The sequence below is a fragment of the Haliaeetus leucocephalus genome, unplaced genomic scaffold (genome assembly GCF_000737465.1).
Source record: "Haliaeetus leucocephalus isolate CR32 unplaced genomic scaffold, Haliaeetus_leucocephalus-4.0 Scaffold932, whole genome shotgun sequence".
Lineage (NCBI taxonomy): Eukaryota > Metazoa > Chordata > Aves > Accipitriformes > Accipitridae > Haliaeetus > Haliaeetus leucocephalus.
Genome location: NW_010973368.1, coordinates 9,845,578 through 9,863,855, shown reverse-complemented (window position 1 = coordinate 9,863,855; position 18,278 = coordinate 9,845,578). Strand labels below are relative to the sequence as shown.

The following is an 18,278-nucleotide window of genomic DNA, read 5'->3' as shown; positions in this document are numbered from 1 at the left end:
ATGGTTTTAAGTGTATCCTAATAAATTACCCTTAAATTTCAGAGGTAATTAAATGTATTTTTATTGCCTTTCAAAAACAGGAAGCAGAAGTAAAGAAGAACAGGCAGCTTTTAGTTCTCAGTTAAGTCAAACTGTTTTCTTCATAAACTAATGGTTACTGTAATCCAGTGAGTACCTTCACCTAACAACAAAAATGAGTGCAAGCATAATGTATATAGCAAGGGGGTGCAAATTGCCCTTTTGTGTGACATGTCAAAACTGTTCTTGGTTTTCTATCAGTTTGCACACCTGATAGGCTGAAAACATAGATAACCCCATGGCTGAAGCTTAAGTCATTGCATTTCATCTTGCAATACAGACCCTATTAGCTACAAGAAAGCATGTTACAGACTTCAAGAAAGAATATAATAGCTCATTGTTTTGTCCCTACAGGTTCTTATTACACCTTCCACAATTTGCTCTTCTACAGCAGCAAATAAAAGCAATCTAGCCTAAATGCAAATAGTGATGATCTTTATTTCTGAATGTTTTTCTTCCTGCCTTACTCAGAATCAGATGATGAGTATATTTTTCCCCTTTTCAGAATAACTTGACATTTACAGGTACTATCAGTGGAGATGTTTGTGTTTGGAAAGATCACGTGTTGATACGAATTGTGGCCAAAGCTCACAATGGACCTGTTTTCACAATGTATACCACATTAAGAGATGGTTTGATTGTTACAGGAGGCAAAGAAAGGCCGTGAGTCATCTTTTTTCTTTTTTCTGCATGCACTTGTATTCTTTAAAAATGGTTTGGATTCATCCCATTTAACACTAGGCAGCTGGGACATCAAAGCTAGAAGAGTAGTCACTTTCAGATCCCTGAATAGGTGGTAGGAAAAAAGGTAGCCACCACCTCCAACGTGCAGGTAAGCCCACGTGAGCTTCAAGTACCTATTTTTTTCCATTGATTGTAAGAGAGAGAAAGCCTAGAGTTGCTAGGATCCTGACCTGGGTGCCGTGCTTAACTACCTAAAGTCAAGGGGGATGAATCAGAATCTAAATGCTGTACAAGTAGTTCTTCAGAATTTTAACTTCTAGGTAACAGTCATCCTTCTAAAGCATACATGCAAGCTTCTTCAGGCATTTTATGATGACTTTACATTATTTTGGTTAAAAATAATAGGCAAGTGTAAAATAAATTATGTGAATGAATTAACAATTATATTACATTATCAATTATACTGCATTACATCAGTCAGGTAATGTTTCTCCAAGTACAAATACACAATTATCAAAGAGATGATACAGTCTTCCCTCCTTAAGCTGAAAAGGCTGAAGTATTATAATCAAAAGTGGCCTTGAAATCACCTTGTCATGTTATTAAATGGTTCAATGGTACTTATCACAACAGTATTATTTTTGAGAGAAAGCAAAAACATTTAGTTTGAAATACAGCTTTAAGCATTAAAAAAATTACCAAGTCCTTGGTGGGTTACTTCTTTTTTCTGAAGTTGAACTGAGGTTGTTAATCCAAGTAATTTGCACAATCGTAATTAAATAAATGAATGATAAATATTAAACAGCATAATGCACAGCTTCTTTTAAAGGAAGGATCTGTTTAGTTATGATGGCAGAGGCAAACTGTCTTCTCTCAAATCAAAGGTATAGCAACATCCTTTGTTTCTGCGGTTTTAAGCAAAACATCTCTTCAAGCATTTTAATTTTTTTCTTAGCACCTTGTTAATGATAAAAGAAAATAAAGTGCTTCAGCTGTAATACAGTCCATCTGATGGCATGATAGTGCCCCATTTTGCAGGACACAGGCCACTTGTTACCTTTTCCTTAAATAGTCCTTAAAGTTCATGGTTGATATTCAGACCCAGCTGAAAACTTACTTATGCCTGTGCTTGAAATATTTTCTTCTAGTATTTATAAAACATCAATGTGATTTTATCTGGAGAATGTTCTCTCTACCACTTGGCTTCAGACCCTCTAAATAATTAGTATTTGATGTGAAAGAAATAGTAATGAATAACAGAAAGAAACAATAATTCATTTCCTGTGGGAAAATGGAGTATTTCAAGTATACAAAACAAATTCTACATTTAGGAAAATTGCATGTCTGCTTCTGCCTTGGCATTCTTAATGGCAATTCACCAGCCTCTTTTGATAAAATCTTTTTGCTGAGTATGATGACCAATCATATGTCAAAACAGTGCTATTGGGAAGCAAAGGATATTGCATTGCAAGGACTAGCAATTTATAATTCATTACAATTCTTTTGGTAATAATAGTACAAAAGCAGTAATTCTGATTAAACTTTCTGGAGTTCTTTGTCAGGGTTCATTCAGTAAACAAAGTTGTAACACTGGCAGCTCAGTATTGTGGAACACTATATTTTCTTTTCTGTTGGGGGAGATGCTTTTCTCTTTGAAGACAGACAAAACATGTCCCAGCTCAACTGGAAATGCCAGATTTATAACTGTTTTATTAAACATTATCTCCTTTTTAGAAATTTTTTTTATTTCAATGTGTTCTTTACTGAAATACCAGTTCTCTTGAAAGTGAGTGGGAAATACTTAGTGCTTTCATGGTTAATACTTATTAGTTGGGTATCTTATGCAATTAACATTGTGTGATTTTTCTCCTGTATTTTGTCTGTTTTTCACAACAGCAGTGAAAATAGTGAAATTTTCACTAAAGTTAAAATCTTGTCATTTATTTCACAGTAGTAAAATACATATCTTTTTTGTTTCCATCAACTATATTTTTATAATCTCTGCTTGTCTTAATACACACTTAACTGTTCCTTTGACTAGACAGATTCCCTAAGAGCTACTAATTCAGACTAAGTTTAGCAGCAACTATCTTTCAACTTGTTCTGTAAAGTAGTACTAGGAGGACTTTGAATCAGTATTTCTTGCTTACCTAGGAGACTCAGCATATTAACATCACCTGTTCAGTAAAAACAAATGGAATCTTTAATGATTTAGAACATACTAAAATGCCTCGTTTACAATACGTTACATTAAATAATATAGTTCTTTCATACATTAATTGTCTTTTTTATGCCAGCCATTATACTCATGGTTGTTCCTGATTTCTTCATAGTTCAAAGGAAGGAGGAGCAGTTAAGCTATGGGATCAAGAGCTGAAACGATGTCGTGCCTTCAGACTAGAGACAGGACAAATGACGGACTGTGTTCGCTCAGTTTGTAGAGGCAAGGTAAAGAAAGCATCGTGTCTTTAAAATAAAGCTTATAATTTGTGGATTGATCTGTAACATTAAAAATATGATAAATTGCTTCCTCCTCTTATAATTAGGATTTGAAATTAAAGATTGAGCTAGAAGGTGTCTACAACTGATTTTACAGCAGAAAAAAAAAACCCTACTTTGGGAGATCTTAGCCTTACTTAGGATAATATTCTGTATATATTTTTATTAAAGACTAACTAAGGATTTCTCTTCTATTTTCTCTTCACACTTCAAATAACTGACTTACAAGCAATAACTCAACTAGCATCATGATTTATATACAGCTTTGTACTTTAATAAATCATAGAGGAGTTTAAAAAATAAATTATCTTTGTCTATTTGATTATTTGATTTCAGCAAACCTTCTTGACAGAACTATAGCTTTGGATTGTATATTTATTACTGTTCATCACAAGTAGTTTATGTATTATATCAGAGATAATTCTTTCACTGTTGTTCAAGGGGAAGATTCTCGTTGGGACAAGAAATGCCGAAATAATTGAAGTTGGAGAGAAAAATGCTGCATGTAACATTCTAATTAATGGTCATATGGATGGACCAATCTGGGGCCTAGCAACACATCCTTCCAGAGATTTTTTCCTTTCTGCTGCAGAAGATGGCACAGTAAGACTCTGGGATATTGCTGAAAAGGTAGGTTTTGGAGAATAGTTGTTGTTTAGGAAAAAAAAAAAAATCCTAGACTTGTGGTGGTGGTGAGGACTTGAAACTTGGTTTTTAATGTATTCTGAGAATAATCTATCTGATAGTGGCAAACTGTTAGCATAGGGTACTTCTGAAATATGAACAAATGGAAATATTTACTCTTCCGGGTTTTTATTTCTTCACAGAAGATGCTGAACAAAGTCAGCTTAGGTCACGCAGCTCGTACTGTTTGTTACAGCCCAGAAGGTGATATGGTAGCTATTGGCATGAAAAATGGAGAATTTATTATCTTGCTTGTGACGTCTCTAAAAATTTGGGGGAAAAAAAGGGACAGAAGATCAGCGATTCAGGATATCAGGTCAGAAAATATAATGCCTTTGTCTATTGTAGTATTCTAGAAATCTGTATTATTTTGATTTTTAAAAATACAATTTTATGTTCTGAGGAGCATTGCAATGATACTTCAGAGAGCTGGAATCAATGAGTGAATTGTGGAGCTTGTGTGATTACTCTGATACCAAGAATAGAAAGGAAGAAGGAGGTACATGAAGATAAGAGAAAGCGATCAGTCAAAAACCAGGCAGTACCATAGGGCGAGTGTCAGATGATATTGCCAAGGATTAGTTAAAATGAAGGGTGAATGGGGAAGTAAATGGACAATAGGAAGAGACCATCCTAATCTGGGGGCATCTGAGAAGGTGTGAAAAAGAGCAAAGTGAGATGATGTGTAGGAGGTAAAATGAGATCAGAAGTTTACAGACTGGATTGTGAGACAAGGAAACGCCTGCCTGTCAGTTTGCTCTTTGTTGTGTTTTGTTAGAAAGGAGCTAGCAGAAGTAAAATTTTGCTTCTATTCCCTGAGTGGAGGACAAGACTGTTCCTTCTGTGAGATAAATTGATCATGATCAGCTAAGGGAAGCTTCTGGAGAGCAAAGTAGGATGAGTGGGAGAAATATCAGCAAACAGGGACCTTGCTGCAGGAAGGCAGAAGAGCCCTGCCTAGGGATTAGAGGGTTGCTGGAATCAGAAAGCTGTCCAAAGGTATGTCTCGGAGATAATAGAAATGAAGAAACTTCCCTAGTAACACAAAAGGGGCTGTGAGGAATTTGTTCAGCTCAGGAAGCTACTGAGTTTCAAGACTAGAAGGGAAAATTAGAGGAAAGAAACCACTGTGCAAAAGATACATTGGGTAGATGAAAGGTTTGATTTCACATCTTTTTATTCAGTACATTTCATCTAGAAGGTCTGGCTTTTCTTTATTTACAGCATTTCATTTTTCTAGTTTGTAGCCTTGTAAGTATAGCGTTAAAGTCATCAGGGGCATGTCACAAAGTTGTTAGACCGTTAAGATGGTAATGAGATCAGATAATGAACAGAGTTATTCCAAATATGTTCCCAGTTCACTTATATGTGACAGCTGTACCAAAATTATTGCCCCCTTCTACATATATGTTCCCTGAAAATTCTGTTTCAAAAGTTATTTTGCTTAGCAGATGAAATACTCTGCCTCCCTCTTCGGTTCTGGATAGCAGATACTTGAAATGCAAATTTACCCTTGCTTCACAAATATTAGAATCTGTTGCAAGTGCCAACCTGTGTTCATAAAACCCTTTTATCTGTTCAGGTTTAGCCCAGATTCTCGTTATTTAGCAGTCGGTTCCAGTGAGAATGCAGTGGATTTTTATGATCTGACTTTGGGTCCCACATTAAATCGAGTCAGCTATTGCAAAGATATCCCAAGTTTTGTGATCCAGATGGACTTCTCTGCAGATAGCTGTTATCTCCAGGTATCAGTCATTAATTGCTCAAGATACTGAATGAAAAACATACTCATGATAGATACTCTGCAAGTATTCTGCTTTGACAACTGCTAAGTTTTGTAATGAAATGTTGGACTAGTAGGCTACTGTTACTTTGTTGTAGTGATAAGTGGATGACGAAAATAGTTATCCTGGATATTAAATACAAGAAATAAGCATAGAAACAAGAAACAGATTTCAAGATCACTTTAATGTGTCTCCCTGCCTTTTTACCTCTGTGATGCTGATGGGCTGTCTTAGAAGAGGGTTGAGTACAGTCTGTCATTCTGTAAGCCCCAGGGACCTGTGAATTCTTCATATGCCTGACTAGAGTAGTAGCATTATGCATCGTTTCAGTGCTAGCCATCGTTGGAGCAGCACCAAAATCATGGTGTTACAACTCCGGGCCACAGGGCTCAAGGCATTCTTAAAATCAAAATAAAGCAGGCATACTTTGCTTTCTGTATTTTGTTCACATCTGAGAGGAGGATTAAGCTTCTTCCACTATCAAATCAACATCTACAGGCTGAGAGGAATACCTTTGTTTCAGTTTTAAAGATAAGAGTTTATTTTGCCTTATTTATTTATACACACACACTTATGCTAATACACACAGTATATACAAAGAATTAATATGTGCAGAATGTGAGAAGTTTCAATTATTTTTTTATTAATCAGACATTTTAAAATTTAAGATTTCTTACACTTTCTCACTGTTGCTTTATGCTTGTATAGGATTTTGAGAATCTTCAACTCATTGAGCAAGTTTTATTAATAGCTAAGTTACAAAGTAAAAGATAACTATCACAAAAATGCTTTTCAGAGCTTTAGAGTTGTATTTTCATCTTTTCAAACAAGTTCATGTATTCTAAGTTCTCTGTGGTCATCTCAAAGGTCTCTACTGGGTCTTACAAGAGGCAAGTCTATGAAGTGCCTTCAGGAAAACAGCTTGTGGACCAGGCTGTGATTGACAGAATAACATGGGCTACTTGGACAAGGTAAATGATTCACACATTTACACCTGTTAAAACACTTGTAACTTCCAGGAGAAGCACCTACTGTTTAAAAGTGTATTTCATCCCTTCAGTCAGATATTTTCTTTTAACACACCCATCTGCTCTGGCAATGGATCAGGTGAGTACAGTACAGCAAAAGACAGTGCATAGCAGATTCCCTCAGTAGAACATGAGGTGTTTGACCAGTGAGGACATCCAGCAAAACCTGACCTCTCTAATGTGTGCCTTTCTATTTGCTGTGTGTCTCTAGTTTCCTTTGATATATCTCTAGCTGCCTCAGTAGTTTTTCATTGCACTGTGCAAATTACCTGGAATACTGCACTATTTACTTCAAAATAGCAATTTGGGGGTAAGGGTACAGAGAAAATTAAAACATATCAAAACATGAAAAGACAACACAGGACTGTGATAATTCAAGTTTTATTTCCAGTATTACATTAATGGTATCTGTGTATTAAAGTTGCTATTAATATTTGCATATTAAAAGGTATACAAAAGTACTTTTAAATACCTTAAAGTTATTATATTTCATTCAAAATAGACTTGGAAATTACATGAAGAATGATATCATATTTTAGTTTTATTTCACATTTAAATGATTTATTTAATATTCTATGCAAATCTGATTTCCTGTGCCTTATTTCAGGCTCCTTTGCCTGCTTTCAATTATTGTCCTCTGATTAGCACCCTGAGACAAAAATTGCGAATAAATACTTGAAAATTTTCCACACATGAACCACTTTAAACAATAATAATCCTGACTATTTGCAGCAAGACATGGCTAAAACTACGACCTTTTCAGAGGGCTCTGAAAGACTCATTTTGCTTGCTTTCTGTTTTCTGTTTGGGTAATCCATTTTTGTCACCTCTTTGATACAAAACCAAGAAACCTGTGTTTTCTGACCCAATTCAGTACGTCTGAAGTAAGTCATTCCTTTTTGAATGTAGTGTACTGTGCTCTGATTTGGAGGGCAAGAATCACAGAAAAATTTCCAAATCATTCACCTATTAACAAATAGGTGTTTCTGTGCGTTCTTGGAAGTATGCAAATACATTATAAGCAGAGCTGAATAGAAAGTAACTTTTCACAAGGCTTTGCAAAGGAAATTTTCTATAAGTGTCTGGTTTGGAATCTTAAGATAATTATGTTTCCTGTTTAGGACCATTTTTCTCTCTCTTTCTGATTATAATGATCTTCACTGGACTTAAGGAAACTTTTCATCTAATTAATACAGAAATGTTACAGAATCAACAAAACATAGTTATAATGAGAACACACAAAATTTTATTTTCCAAAAGCTGAAACTTATTCATCTAATGCTTATGCTGTGACATTCTATTTTTAATTGTCCTTTCTGTATTCACTTCTTTGACAAATGCCTCACTGGACAATATTAATACTATTGATTTTTACCACTGCTTCTTAGTGTTGTCATGGGCCATGTTATTTTGGGAATTATATTACTGAATCAGTTTCAGAAGCAATTATGGAATGATACAAAAATTAATTACAGAGTAAAACCTGTACGAGATGTGTATGTGTAAGAACAAAATGTAAAAATTACATTTTTATAAAACCAGTTACAGTATGAGAGCTGCTTACTATTTCCTTATGCTATTTATTTTGCTGTAGTTTTCAAAAGAATCTTTTGCTCTTCTGTTTCAGTGTTCTAGGTGATGAAGTAATTGGAATCTGGTCCAGGCATGCTGAAAAAGCTGATGTAAATTGTGCCTGTGTCTCTCACTCGGGAATTAATCTTGTAACAGGCGATGATTTTGGCATGGTCAAACTGTTTGACTTCCCATGTCCTGAAAAATTTGTAAGAACTTGTTTTTGCATTGTTACAACAAGTACTGTTGGTATTATAGTCTTGTATTGTTTCTGTAGAAGACGTATGATGGAAGTATTTCCTCCTCTAAATTTGTAGCTTTTTAATGCATCTATGTAACTTTAGCTCTATAGTCTCATAAGCATGCTTCACCTCAAAAGTTTTTCTACCATTTTGTCTAATAGCTGTTCCTATAAGCTCTTGTAGGTGTTAATATTGTCTGCCAGTCTGCATTAGCATAGTGCCTTCATACTGAAAATCTCAAAGCCCTTAGTTTTATTTATCCACATCTCCAATCTCCATTTGACAGATGAGGAAGACAGCTGGTAATTTTGGTCCCATCTGTGTATTTCCATGGATGAAGAGTTTACAGATTTTTCGCTAACACTAACACAGTTAATTTTCAGGATTTGGGACTGCACAGTGTAAACTGCTTACACACTTAGAACAAAAATATAATTTTTTTCAGTGTTAGGAATTTTACACAAAATTTACAGGTTAATCATGTGACAAGATATATTTCATTTTATTGTGTTAGCTTGAGCATTGTTCCCAATATACAGGTGCTGTCTCATTTGGTGGCAATTTAATCCGCATCACAGCTCAATAGTAGTTCTCCTTCAGGAGATCTTTCACTTTTGAAAACCTATGTAACATTCTGAATAATATAAATAGGTGATGCAATAAAAAGGTAGATAAAAACACGCATGCCTTGTTTGATTTAGGACACAGAGTATTTAGACTCTCTCATTTTATTGTTGGGTTTTCGGTTTTTTTTCAGGCAAAACACAAACGGTTTTTAGGTCACTCTGCCCACTTAACTAATATTCGATTTACAAGTGGAGACAGATACGTGGTCAGTGCTGGAGGGGATGACTGCAGGTATGTGTCCTTTCCATTATTGTCAAAAAGTACACAGCAGTGGACATGGACAGTCTGTAACAGTATAAAGCTCAAGTTCAGAGTCTTCATCTTTTTATCTGTGCGCTTGCTTTTCTGTTTGTATATACAGAGACGGATATTTGCAACAAAATAAATAGCCCAGATGTTAATATCAACAGTTAAGATTTAATAAATTAAAATATGTTTACATCTGTATTCAGAGTATCATACTTCTAACTGAAATTTTTCTTTTGACTGTGTTAGCCATTTCTTTTACAACATTGTAGTATTTTGTATCTCATATTTAATATGTTTTTGATAACACAGCTTATTTGTTTGGAAATGTGTGCATATGCCTCATTGAGAGAGACATGGGAGACTTGCAAAGAGGACACTGCATGAAGTACCAGGCATGAAATACCCAGGATTGCAATGTGACATTCTACTGTGCCCTGCATGCATAAGAAATGGTGCTGATCCAAGACACAGAGCAATCTGTCTCTGAAAGACAAGTATCTAGAGTCTGTCAGAAGGATGGACTGTCACAAATATGCTGAGGCCATTAGATTTGCTTCAGTATCAGATAATCCGGGTTTGTATTTCACTCACTGCCAGATGTTGAAAATGAAATACATGGATAAAAGGAAAAAGTGAATTGTTAATCAATGTACAGTTCCACAGTAAGATCCTGGGGTTTTAATCAAGAGATGTTATTTCTGACCTAGTGCTGTACATTGATCTATTTTCAGCATGAATGTTTCTCCTATAAGTTTTGGGGTCTGAATATCATCGAAAAAAAAGAATATTCTGTATTTTATTACTGAAAGAAACCATATATTAACTCTTAAATATATAGTATTTTAATAAATGTTTAATTATTATAATGGAAATGATATTTCTATGAATGGTCGAAAGGAAACATCATCTCATGAAGCAGAAAATAAGAGAGCTGATTCCTTAGGACTTAGAAATATTTCTGTATTTAGAGGCCTGGATCACAGTCATGTCTGGTGAAAGCCATTGGATATGCATGATCTTCATGGCTAATTTAGTGTTTTTGTTGCACTTAAACATTAAATTAGTTCTGTGAGCAAAAATAGATTTGCTCACTTTGCGAGTGCCTTGCCCACAACCTAAAATTCTAACTCCAATTTTTGCCTTGTGAATAAAAGTATTCTCAGTGGAAGAGAGATTATTGCTGTGTTACTTGACTGGGCTGTTAGCCTCTCTGCTGGAAATGTGGACTAGGGTGAGGATTTTATAGTCTTCATAATTGATAAATCTTGGGATGTCACCAGTTGCAAAAATAGAATTTCATAGCAATATGGATTGATTTTATTTTCTCAGCATCATAGGGGGGATTCAGAGAGAATATAAACTTTCCAAACATTATATTTTGTACATTTGAACTTTTTAACAGAGTTAGGACTAGCTGGGAGAGGTGTCTGCTCAGATTTCTCTCCCAGTTGTAAAAAATATCCAATCATACGCTTCTTTAAATGGACCTGCTGTCACCTCTAGCATAAGTGCATTTATTCTATACTGCAACATAACTGAGAGACTAAGTTGAAAAAACATTTCAGTGATAATGAAAACCTGAACAAAGCTGTTTTGGGTACAAGTGAGGAAGATGTAATCAGCTGTTTGTCTAGATCATGTCATAGAGATGCATTACAGACTGAACCTGATTTTTAATCAGTGCAGTTAATTTTCATGCAACATAGAAGGGAACAGAAGTCACTAATAATCAGCACTACTCTCATAATGACATTCTGCTGTGAATGTCGTGTGCTCTTTTTCTCTGTGTAAGCCAGCATTGCTTTAACAATGGCATTTGTTTAGGTTAGTCAGTAGGCTTTGATATTATTCACGGCAGCAACCTCTTGCATTCTCTTACGCCAGATAAAAGTAAAAAAGAAATAAACCTCATCTCTTTTTGTAAGCATCTTGCGTGCATGGTGGTTATAGAGGGAATGGGAGGGCTTACATATAGAAGAGAAGGGGAAGAAAAGTTAATGAGCCAGACTTCCGTGCTCTCCTAGGTCCACAAATGCTTGTTTTGTGCTATACAAAGCTAGTTACCCAATGGTCTTAGAGAATATATTTTGTATATCGAGCTATAACAATATTTATTTTACAGAAGTTGATGAACTAAACAATTATCAGGTTTCTCGGCATGATGGTTCTTAGCAAAGTCTTGCCAGTCATGCAGCTGCTCTTTCTACAGGAGCAAAAACTCTGTAGATTTGGTCATGAGTGTACAGGGAGATCTTGCTCCTAACGTTTTTGACTTTAGGGGAATTGCATATGAGAATTGAGATTAGACTTGATCTGTCTCATAACCTTGCTGCCTGCCTGCCTGCCTGTTTTGTATGAAAATTAGTATCTGGCATTTAAATCTCACCTATGCCAGAGAAGTCAGTTGCAGTGTCCTATTCTATAGCTGTGATTCTATCCCTTAGGAAACACATCTGTGCAGGACTTCTTGACTTGAAGTAAGATTTGTCCTGCCTCTATTTTAAAGTTGCCTTTCATCAGTTCAAGTTGGATGGCTGTTAAGAGGTCCCTCATAGTCTGTCCTACTCAGACTGCCAGATCAGAGTCCCAATTTTTCTGCCTCTGAGTTTTCCCCTCAAAATCCTAGGCTCAGGGTCTCCCAGCCTCATGATCTTCTGTAGGCCTTCACCCAATGAAAGAGGTATGTGGACTATCAAGGGGTTTGTTCCTCAGATCTCCGTCACTGGTCACGTCCTCTTCTCGTCCTTCTCCCCCCTCCCTTCATTAGTGCTGTGCCTCTCCACTGATAATTTGTCCATTGGTGCTTTTGTCCTGAGGAATCTCAAATGCCATGCCAGCGGTGAAGTACCAGCAAGAAGCTGACGGGCAGATTGCAGCAGGGCTGCCTGCAGCGGTGCTAGGCTGATAGCTGAAGCGCGGAAGTCTGAGCCTCCAGATCTCCCTGCTTCTTCACTCTCTTCCAAACCTCACCACTACTGTAAAGGGCTGGGATGGGAGCTGGAGGCTGAGGAGCTCTTTAGAAACGAAACTATCAGCCTTGTTCCTCCTATTGCAGCCAGTATTGGTAGCTACTGTTTTCCCTGGCAAACTGCTCAGTGGTTGGCCAGGTAAAATGGGGTCAGCCAGCTGGGAACGTTCATGAATGTTGAGGAGAGGAGTGAGTAGAGCCTCAGTTGCAGCTTTCTTCCTGAGGACAATTTGGAGCACATTTTGTAGGACAAGCTGGGATTCTCTGCTGAAGAGAACACCTGGCTGTAAGCATGGTTAAAGATGGCAGCTTTGTGGGTTTTTTGGTCTTTTTGTCTGTGATGGTGCTTGTTACTGTGCCTCATTTGCTGTTTACATTAAATGCTACTCTAGTAACTTGCTAATTGTGTGCTTGAAGCATGTGTATGCAGGAACGGGCTCCCTGTTTCAGCAGGCAGTGGGAGCTGGTGACTGATTGCTCAGCAGAAAAGTCAGAGGATGAAATAACCCCATAGGATAGGTCAGGGAAGAAGCTGGAATGTGGAGGGACTAGTGACAGCCTTTTCTTTGGAAGCATTAGAGAGAAGAACTGTGGGCAGGAAGGCTCTGTCTGAAGCTGGAGAAAGCCTTTTCTGTGATTATACAGCACCAAGGAAGGGGAGGCAAAAGTTTTTTGTGTAATTTAATCACTTATAGTGGATGATTTCGTTCTCTAGCTTAATTGTCTTTCTAACTCTTTTTCTGGCTACAGCAAACATACATCTTTGGGATCTTTAAAGTCAGCAATATTTTTTGTAATAAAAGAAATAAACTAGAGAACTGATTCAATAACAGCAAAATGACATTTCACTTAAAAAAATAAATGTGCCCTTGAAAGCTATTTAAGTGTGCTTAGAAAAAAGAGAAGGAGAGAAGGAAAATCCAGCTCCTGGGAGCAAACAAAAATTATAAATAAACATATTTAGAACTGAAAATTGCTATAGTGCAGGAACTGAGGAACACAGTTGAGATTAAGTCAGGAAGAACAAATCAGCCAAATGTATTGAATCATTTAGACTTGAAATCTTAATTTTTTTTATTCTTAAGGAGGCAGTCATTGTATATGACTTTCTGATTTTGATAGGGAAGGCAAGAGATGGTGTAAAAGTAAAGATAAACCATTTCAGGAAATTAAGGCTACTTTATCACTTGTTGACAGCCAAAGGAAAGCATGCATTCAGAGTAACTTCTGACTTTGCTCAATATCAGGGTTTCAGTATTAGCAAGGGTCATTTCAGAGTAAGTCTGAACTTCATACAAGTCGGGTTAGTGCTGACCTGCAATTGTACCATCAGAAAGCAGACACATTGCAGACAAGTTATCTCCTGGATCTAGAAACTAGATCAAAATAAAGGACTTCAATACCAAGAGCAGGACTTTGATAGCATTCAGGAGTGACTTAGTGTAAAACCGTGATCCACTTCTCTGAGCTGCTGCCTAAACCCTGCTATTTGACATGCAGGTTTGCCAAGGCAAACAGTGCCCTTCTTTCAACAAGCCCTGAGCGTCTGCCTGCGCAGCACCTCACCTGCTTTCTGGATTGCACCCAACAGTGCTCAAGGCTGGATTTCACTCTAGGCCTATGCGCTGGAGTCCCTTATTGGACTTGCTGTGCATGGTGTAGTAGTGTGACAAGCAAAGAATCTTGGTTTCAAATACAATTCTTACATGGACAAGGTGACATGTTTCCCTATTTCATTATTAGTGTCACAGATTTGACAAGCCTTAAAGATATTTTTTTTTCCTAATTCTATTAGCATAAATTATAGATAAATGTCATCAGTGTTTTGGACAAAGTGAATCATCCTGTAGACTCTACAGAAAGGGAAGTAAGATTGCAAGTCACAAAATAAATTACCACATCAGTGATTTTAACATCACTAGCTGTACTGCATTTGCTTACTCTTTTTGTTCTCCTGGTTTTGTTTTGCTTCCTTGCAATCTGCTCTGTTTACTAAAGTTTATAGCACCATTCAGTTTTTGCTCATGTGGATAGATACGTGAGCTTGCCAAAGCCTGCTATGCGTTCTTTATAGCAATCACTGTAGTGTGGTTACACCAAGCCTGTTTCTTTGGTTGTCTCCAGATTCAGCAGAGATTCTGCTCTTTAATTAGCTTTGACTTCAGACCTAAACTCTGCATATCTCATTTCAGAAAAAAAAAAGAATAGTTTTAGGTGTATAATACACATAAAAGCCACAGTAGCTTTCCTTGCCAAAATCATTCATAAGTAACTAAAAATTATTAGGTGGGTTTGGTGGGGGGTTTTCTCTGGTCTACTTGATGCTGGAACAGGTAACCACTCGACATCCCCTTCTCAGATTACCAACAGCATACCAGTCATAACCTTGATCTGGTTTTTTTGTTGACTGTTAAACCAGCAATCCAACCAATTCACTTTTTCTTTGGGAAAAGAAAAAAGAAAAAAGAGGGGAAAAAAAGCATGGAACATGTGTTCTCTTTTCCCCCCTAGTGTAAAACAAAATAACAAGAAAGTGTAAGGTCTGAGCATGGTGACGGTAGCCAGTTCTCGTAATTTCCACTTCTTTTTGAAATTATGGAACATAACAAACAGTAACAGGAAACCACTAAATATAAACCCAGAGAAAAGGAGAAAGAAAGGAAAACAAAGGAAAACAGGAAGGAATGCTCATAAATGGGCAAAGGCAGGACCAAAGAACCAACACGGGGGGTGTGGGTGAGGAGTCATATCACTTTCTGGCAAACATCTTGTCTCAAATCGGAAGTATTCTGTGGCTGGTTGCGGAGTTTAAGGACTGGAGAGCAGTAGAGCTCTCAGGGAAGGGCTGCAGGCAACTTCATTTGCTGTGGTTTTGGGAAGATGCAGCTGCTCCCATTCATTGCTCTTTCCACTCCCATACCTACGGGACAACTATATAGTGCAGCAGCTAACACAGACTAACCACTGTTCTAGTGTATGCACGTTGGTAACAAAGAAATACTGTAAATATAAAAATGCTATGTAGTACTGAGAGCTCAGGTAAAAGTTTAAGGGTGTATTTTAAAATGCTACTTACCTTTCCCACATAAACCAAACATGGATTGTTTTAATAGGCCTCTTCTGATTTATCCGTATTTTAGTTTCCTGTGCAACTGGGCTTAAATGTGTTCTTTAAACAAAAAATACTAAACCAAAGAAATACTACACTTTAGAAAACTCTTCAGAACCAAGCTGTATCAACTACTGCCTCTTTAATTTCTTTCCTGTGGAAACATTAATCACCAGTTCTTGGTTCTGTTCCCAGACATGCACAACATTCTTCGCTGTGAGTGTGGTGAGACACTGGCACAAGTTGCCCAGAGAAGCTGTGGATGCCCCATCCCTGGCAGTGTTCAAGGCCAGGCTGGATGGGGCTTTTAGCAACCTGGTCTAGTGGAAGGTGTCCCTGCCCATGGCAGGGGGGGGGAACTAGATGGTCTTCAAGGTCCCTTCAACCCAAACCATTCTATGGTTCTGTGATTTAAGATGACACACATTAAAGCTACGGCCTGTATGTGTTCCATTTATCTCGTGGTGTGATGGAGACAGGTATCTGCAGAGGGAAATTCAGATGATAGGTGAGCTGAATTTTCCTTCGGTGGTTCCTTGCCTGAGGCCTCCAAATATAGGTATAAGTACGTCAGGGAAGGTGAATGTAATCTAGGCCTATGAATGAATACATATGAGTTGAAATAAATTAGTAAAGTTAAGTTCTTGATTTTATCCCATAATAAACCATTACAAAATAAGAAAATAATTGTCTTAAGGTAAACTTTATGTGAAAAAAAAAAAATGCAAACTCATTACAGATGCCGCTTAGACAACTGAACTGGACTTTTACCTGTAGCAACTCTTTGCAAGACATGTAAAATCTGTGCACAAATAGCTGGGCTGATGCTTCTCCACCTTCTAGAGGACAGTTGAGTTTGGGACAATGAAAGGTAGTATGTTCCTGTTGCTCGGTGTGTTTGGATTTCTCTTCAAAAAGCCAAAATGAGAGTTTCCTGAGTTTCTGTTGCTTGTTGTGGGATAACTTCAAGACCTTAGAACGTGATTTTGCTCTTAATAGTACATATCTTGCTCAGTTTGGGCACAGATGTCATGTGAGAGCTTATTTAAAAACAACAACAACAAAAAAACCAAACCAAAACCAACAAAGCTCAAACTTCTGGTTCTTAAAGATATCCCCCAAATTATTGTCACGTTTGTTCCAGTGATGTAAAGATGTGTCTGATTCACACCATTCTACATTCTTAAAGGAAAGCAGGTCGTACCCACTTAACTATTAAGTAAGTCGGCCCAACATAACAGGTGTTTTAAACTAGAGGATTAACATCATTCATGCTTCAGTTTTTCATAAGATTAATTCTTCTTTCGCAGGGGACAAATGCTGCTATCCCATCATTGTATGCAACTGCAGCTTTCAGAAAGCTGGTGCCATCTTCAGCTGGTCTCAGTGGGGCTGGGGCTGGAGACAAGTGCTCAAGGAAGAAAGTGTAGATTATTGAAGCAAGTATTGCACTGGTGGGTTCTGAAGAAGGGAGTTAGCGGGCGTATTTTAGTTTCAGTCCTCTGCAGAATTATAAGCGTTTTGAGGGGAAGAAAAAAAAAAAGTTTTTAGTATAAAATCCTGCAATTATTCATTCATTAGCTTTGCCATTACTCTTCTTTTTTCTTTTTTTTCTTTCCCACAGGAGCTCTTAACCCAACCCCCCCCCCCCCAACCCCCAAATAAATATTTTTTCAAATGTAGCAGCTGTGAGAGGTCAGCCAACTTTAGCCACAGCTTTACTGTTACTATAGTGATTTACAATACAAAGCATTACGTTGCTGAAAATTAATTTTCTATTAACTTAGTTGCAAATTCTTGAGATTGGGGCTGGGGGGGGATCTTTCCATGCCCAGAAGATAAAAAATAGTTCAATACCTTTTTCTGGCACATTACTTAAAATCTGAGTAAGTGATATTCAGCTATGGCGCTGTAAATGGTACTTCTATAACTCCCTGATTTTTTTCAAACACCACTCACAGCCGGGACATGCTCTATACTGTATTCTTTGGGAATTTATTAAATATAGTTTCTAAAGAAACTCCAAGCATGAACACAGGCACAAATTGCATGAAAAAAATAGAGTTTTCTGTACTTTTGTGAAACGTTGGTGCTGTTGGGTAGTACTTTCCACATTTTTGGTCTATTTTTCTTTTACTTCCTACTACTTATCATTGTGTTGTGGTTTTAGGTGCAAAATAGTTCTTTTTTTTTTTTTTTAAAAAGCAGTATCTGGTAATTATAAGCTTCATTTATGCTTTTTAGTTCAGTTACAGGTATACAGCATATTATATTATGTAATGGGGAGAAGCTGTGTTACTAATTTGTGAGGAAAGTTAATGCATTTTTAATGTAAAAATCTCATGTAAGAATACACTCGAGACCACAATGATCTTAAATCTTAAACTAATGTAACAATCTAAGTAAATGCATTAGAACCATTCCCTTTAAAAATACATACACTTTTAGCTTTGTGGCTTGGTTTATTCACTTTTTTTTAGCAGAGAAAAAGCAGCAGCTTGCCTTATGCTAAACACTGTACAGTAGGCTATAAAACATCAAAGCTGTTGAAATTCAGCAATGGAGGTAGTATTAGTTTGTTGCTGCCCTTACAAATTACTATGTCCTCATCTCACACTGAAAAGGAAAATAGCTTCATGGTGGCAGTTACTTCTGAAAGGGACGGCTAATGAAGGCATTGGAAAATTCTGTAGAAAAATAATGTAATTTGCAGTCTTTCATCTGGGAATCCATTTCAGCATTACTCCGTACAAC

At 37.0% G+C, this 18,278-nt stretch overlaps 1 protein-coding gene across 1 annotated transcript in view; it reads left to right on the top strand.

Annotated features, from left to right (window-relative positions):
- EML5 (echinoderm microtubule associated protein like 5) overlaps positions 1-9,793 on the top strand; it is a 99,353-nt gene extending 89,560 nt beyond the window's left edge. Inside the window, exons 36-44 of the mRNA XM_010584013.1 lie at positions 584-741; positions 3,096-3,210; positions 3,703-3,891; positions 4,089-4,261; positions 5,528-5,690; positions 6,597-6,700; positions 8,385-8,538; positions 9,329-9,429; positions 9,757-9,793. Coding sequence (XP_010582315.1) covers positions 584-741; positions 3,096-3,210; positions 3,703-3,891; positions 4,089-4,261; positions 5,528-5,690; positions 6,597-6,700; positions 8,385-8,538; positions 9,329-9,429; positions 9,757-9,793 — 1,194 coding nt within the window. The remainder of the gene's footprint in view (positions 1-583; positions 742-3,095; positions 3,211-3,702; positions 3,892-4,088; positions 4,262-5,527; positions 5,691-6,596; positions 6,701-8,384; positions 8,539-9,328; positions 9,430-9,756) is intronic.
- Positions 9,794-18,278: the final 8,485 nt, after the last annotated feature.